We start from the raw sequence: 5,690 nt of genomic DNA on the forward strand, positions 1-5,690 counted from the left end.
ATCTTATGGAATCTGTTGCAAGGCCAGTTGAGACTCCGGGATGTTGATGGTGTAGCTGGAGAGAAGGTGGATAATCGTCCAAGGACGGTCAGCAGGACAAACTGCTTGTTGTGCTTCACGGAATCAGCAGTTTCAGAGATCCTCTCTACTTTCCTGACCTCGATGTTGCACTTGCAGATTTGAGCGGATAAACCCAGAATTTCAGTGTAGTAGACGCAGTTTGCCTCGATGCCTGGGAACTTGTTGGCATCGATGGCCAGGGACCTCTGTTGACCAATGAAGATGTCATAGTTGTTGATGTTGTCCAAAGCCACAAGCTTACCAGTCTCCTTTTTGAAAACAGAGATCGATCCCTTGACATTCGTGACGAACATATGTCTAGGCAAACCCACTGGAAAAAACATGATGTCGACAGCCATCAAGAAGCTGTGTAAACTAGCAGTTGTCTTCAGGAGGTCTTTTGCATCATCTGCGGAGACGTTGCCACGGCCGCCTTCCGCACGAAATTGTAAAGTGTTTGCTCCGGCTCTTGGGCGAAGAAGCTTGTTTTTGCGGCCGGCCCAGTAAAATTTGTGAGATGAGTCGCAGAACAAGGTGAGCCTGAGCGAAGAGCTTCTGAGGAAGACGACAGGAGCGGATCCCACTTCGGGGGGCACGGGCGCCAAGAAACGGACGACGACGCCGGTGAGAGTGTTGAGAACGCGGGCCGCGTGAGGAGGGTGGTGGCCACGATATAGTAATCGCTGAGCGGCGGGAACTTCTTGCGGAGGAAGCGGCCGGTATCGATATTTAGCAGGAGCATCTCTTCTCCTTCTCTCGAGAAGACCTCGCCGAGGACGATCCAGCGGCGCAGGCGGAAGCGGGGATTGGAGGCAACGCTCCTGGGGTCGTCCGTAGCGGCGCGCCAGCCGGAGCAGACGACGCGGCCGTCCATGTAGGCATGTAGCAGTCTATGTCGTTGGTGGCCAGGAGGGAGCCGGCGACGCAGCGGACGAGGTCGGGCGGGAGGGCGGACCAGCCTGCAGCCGGAAGGAGCAGCGGGGGAGCAGGGGCGGCCATTGCTGGGGAGGAGGGAGGCCGCCCGCGGGAGAGGAGGGAGACGGCGGGTGGAAAAGAGAGTGAGGCGGCGGCGGCCGATTTGGGGAGGAATAAACAGAGATTGAGGGTTGTGTGCTACTGCTACCGGCCCATGGGTCGGAAAAATGTGGTTGGGCTGCTGTAGAAGCAAGAGAGAAAGCGAGGGCTAAGCTATTTGCATTTACTAGCTTTTAGCCCTAAAAGAAAACTATTTGCATATGTGTCTAAACAAAAAATCTATTTGCATATGGGAAAATAAACTTTGGTTCCTGCGTTTATATACGCCTCATATGGGAAAGAAATTAATAATTTAATAAAACAAAAATGTTTGGAAGTTTTTGTACAATAAACTTGACTTTTTTTTGCACTAGAACCAACATTGACTTCAGCGTAAAAAAACAAAATTATTTGCTATTATAGGTCACTATTCACACTATTTTTACCTTATTTTCTGTATTTTTTAAAAGAAGTCAACAAGATTTTTTCCTGTATGTAATTGTTTTTTACCAGTACAATGGAAGGTCGAGTGTGTTTCAGAAAAATTGTTGAATTTTTATTTAATTACTAAATTGTTTTTTCATATAGGGTGTGTATACACCCATAGACCAAAAAATCCCCTCCCACTTATTGGTGCTATTTTGGTGTTGCGCATTATTTTTTAGAATCACTAAAATTCGGATATCAATGTTTTTAGCATCTTGAATTGGACGTTATTTTTGCGTAGATCGAGCTACATGTATCTAAAAGCACTCTAGGTAGCCATGTCAGCCTTTTGTGAGCGTTTGATATAGGGTCAAATCGAGCTAGCTCTCCTACGCTGTTGTAAACGAGAGAAATCGAGAGGGACCAAGAGAAATTGCTAGTGATGCGTTCGACAGTCTGCATTCCCCTGACATGCCTATTCACTATTTGTCCTGCACAGCATGAATCTTAAAAGCACCATCTAGCCAGCCCTGCATGGAATGGCTGAATCAGCCGTTTCCTTTCAGCTAGGCTCGATTGATGCAGGGGAGGGGAACGCATCGCCATGCTCGTGCGAAGTGGGATATGACGCGAGCTCATACGCATCCCCCAAAAAAGCAATTGATATGCTACACAGCAAAAAAAGAAAAACAATTGATATGCTAATTGAATGAATTGATGATCTCAATGGCACAATATAGTCTTCAAGTTTCCATCGGTTAGCTTCAACTTACCAGGACTTCAACCTACACTATAAGTTAAATTAGGATCCAACCCCCCAAGCTCACTGCTGCTACACTAAACAAAAAGCTAAATCGTTGCTGAATGTAAACTCCAGCTTCACAAAAACTCAACAAGGGCAGCTTTTTCTCAGAGATCAAACCGATACTGCACTGCAGTTTGAGGCTAAGAAAAATCAAAAGGGTAGGGTGACAACTAGTTGTGCATGCACCTGCGCTGCACTTTCAACTGCGGTTCTTTGCTTAGTGTTGCAGCATTACACGGACATTTTGAGCTATTGGTATCTAGTCTAGCTCTCTGTTATAGTGATCAGTTGCACAAGTGCCCAGTTGAAACAGAGAACAAAACGAGACTATGTTACTTTCAAGTTTCAACTACTAGCTCAGTAGTTCATCCATTACAGACCGCACTACTTTTAAGTTTTCACTACAGCCTATGTTACTTCCAACAACTGTTCTGTGCTAACTTTTGCAGCATTACGTCCATTACCATGCCCACTTGAAACATCTTAGAACACATGCTTTCTCTTAGCAGGATAAAAACAATGTAAAATCTACAACACCTGGCACGCAAAATATGTAGAGAATATACCATTCCTCTTTAGAGACAGCACCCGGCAACCATGCCACAAATATTTATAATCTGCAAAGCAGATCTTCAGTTCTTAATGCATTTCTGGAGTAATGCCCAAAAATACAAGGAACAAACTACACAAATACAATTAGTTCAAGTGGCTGGAGCATGGACGTATAGGAGCATTAGAAAAATAGACGAAATGTTACTGCCATACCCTGTTGTAAGCCCAAGCCGCACCGTATAGAGAAGTTACAGAAAACAACGAGGCATTCTACTATGATCAATGGTCCCATTGCAGGAGCTAAATTCTGAAGCTGGCAAAATTTGGGCCAACATTTACTACTGCCAGAAAATTAACCACCAGACTGCATTGCTAAGAAGTAGTAATACAAGAGAAGATACACCTAAATAAGATAGCATCAAGCAGAGTTGATGTAGCATTAGGTTGATACCAAACACTAGTAACTAAGACAGCAAATTGTAGTTCCACAACAGGTGATCTAACATAGAATCAACCTGTTGTTTTACAATTAATAAGGCAAGGCATAACCATAGTAGCGAAACAAAAGACTACTAGAAGGAAAACATGAAGAATACTTAGCAAATGCATAGCCTTGTTGTAGGTCAGCCATCGAGAACAATATCCCCAGGAGTTGAATGAAGATCTGCCGGCGCCTTATGGAATCTGTTGCAAGGCCAGCTGAGAATCCGGGATGTTGACTGTGTAGCTGGCGAGAAAGTGGATGATGGTGCAAGGACGGTCGGCGACCATGACAAACTGTTTGTCCTGCTTAACGAAATCTGCAGCTTGAGAGATCTTCTCCATTTTTCCGTCCTTGATGTTGCACTTGCAGATATGTCCTTGATGATCAGTGTAGTACACGCAGTTTGCCTCAGTGCCTGGGAACTTATCAGTATCGACAGCCAAGCACCTGTCACCGATGAAGATGGCAAATGTGCCTGTGGTCTTCATACGGCAGATCATACCTGTCTCGGTGTCAAATTGGAAAGCACTGAGAGAAAATTCTCCATGTGGATCCAAGATCTTCAATACGACACATATATGCCCATCCAAACCGACTAGGAAACCCTCGAGGCTGTACGGATCTCCAAGATGATTGCTGGAGAAGAAATTGGAAAGAAGGGCGTGATAAGGCATGCGTGCGTAGACACCACCTACAGCTGCCTTCCGGAAGAAATCGTAAGTTGCTCGCTCCTCATACTCGTGCCTGATGAAACTTTCACTGTGAGGATCGGCCGCGTAAGCCTCGCCAGATGAGTCGCAGAACACGGCAAGCCGGAGCGAAGTGCCGTGCGGGAAAGTGACATCAGCAATCCCCACATCGGGGGGCAAGGGCGCCGCGAAAGAGATGACGACGCCGGTAAGAGGGTTGAGGACGCGAGCGGCGTGAGGAGGGCTTTTCTCCGCCAGGACCAAGTAGCCGCTGTGAGTGATGGCCACGGCGTGGTAGTCCCCGAGCTGCGGGAGATTCTTACGGAGAAAACGGCCGGTGTCGATGGTTAGCAGGAGCATCTCTTTTCCTTGGCTCTGGAAGACCTCGTCGAGGAGGATCCAGCGGCGCGGGCGGAAGCGGGGGTCGGTGGCGTCGCTCCTGGGGTCGTCGGTGGCGGCGCGCCAGGCGGAGCAGACGGCGCGGTAGGCCATGTAGCAGTCGATGTCGTTGGTGGCCAGGAGGGAGTCGGCGACGCGGCGGACGAGGTCGGGCGGGAGCGTGGACCAGCCTGTGGTCGCCATGGCCGGAACCGCCGGCGAGCATTCTGAAATACTCGGATCTTTCTTCTTCCTTTTGGCAGGCGGAAGCTCGCCGGGCACGGCCGTCACCGCCGCACGCTCTGGTTGTTGCGACATAGGCGCGCCTGGAAACCCCCAAATCCCCAATGCCTGATAAAAAACACAAAAGATGCGCAGCGTGAAGGAAAACTGAAAATGAAGCAACAGTCGCATAAAAAGAAATGGACAGACTAGAGCAAGGATTCCGTCGGTGGTTACCAGATCTATCTATCTATGGAGGAACACAGTAAGAGCCAAGAACGACAGCCGAGGGAGGAGATGAGGTAAAACGGAGGAGGGGAAGGGGATAGGATCAAAGGAGGAAGACTGGAAGAGGGGTTAAAACCGAGACCACTTCTTGAAAAACTCGCACACGCCACCACGAGCAGCGCGGCACGCCCCCGTGCCGTCACGTCACTCCCGATTTAATGCCAACCGAGACGCAAGTCGCAACCCTTCGGTTTGAAAAAAGGTCGAAGTGAAAATTATCGAAAGCGCATGGACATTTTCATCCAAAAATTACCGATAGTTAGCATTTTTATTTTTATCTTTTTGGAAGAAACATGAGCATTTTTACCCAAATTAGAATATGTCTAGGAATATCTTTACATATGATTTTTTTTCCTCTATATATCAACAACTTTCACAAAAATTATAAGAGTTGTGTCTAAAGCTTGTTTAGATGTGCACGTGGTTATGTCACAGCTAAGAAGACTTCAGCAATTGTGTGTGGCCCATACGTCTCCCTGTAGCGAGACAGGGGGCAAGCTTTGTGTCGGTGAAGCTCCAAATGGGCAAGCCCAGCTGCGTGGCAGGCTACAACCTCATTTTTCTGTCTTTGTTACGTTTTTTGTTTCCTTTTTTACTTTCATTTATACTTTAAAATATTTATTGCCAAAAAGTTACTCCCTCCATCCCAAAATAAGCTTGAGACGGAGGGAGTACATGAAACATATTAAATGTGTACGAACAATGCTTATCACATATATGAAAAATGTATAAACAAATTTATCATGTATTAAAAAATTGTTAATAAAGTATT

The 5,690-nt window shown here is 46.8% G+C and overlaps 1 protein-coding gene across 1 annotated transcript; it reads right to left on the bottom strand.

Annotated features, from left to right (window-relative positions):
* Positions 1–3,206: 3,206 nt before the first annotated feature.
* On the bottom strand, positions 3,207–5,027 carry LOC123066441 (uncharacterized). The gene is made up of 2 exons (XM_044489525.1): positions 4,868–5,027; positions 3,207–4,759 (listed from the first exon to the last, which is right to left on the bottom strand). The coding sequence occupies exon 2, from the start codon at positions 4,724–4,726 to the stop codon at positions 3,533–3,535; it is 1,194 nt and encodes a 397-aa protein (XP_044345460.1). The 5' UTR covers positions 4,727–4,759; positions 4,868–5,027; the 3' UTR covers positions 3,207–3,532.
* Positions 5,028–5,690: the final 663 nt, after the last annotated feature.

Source organism: Triticum aestivum, chromosome 3B (genome assembly GCF_018294505.1).
Source record: "Triticum aestivum cultivar Chinese Spring chromosome 3B, IWGSC CS RefSeq v2.1, whole genome shotgun sequence".
NCBI lineage: Eukaryota > Viridiplantae > Streptophyta > Magnoliopsida > Poales > Poaceae > Triticum > Triticum aestivum.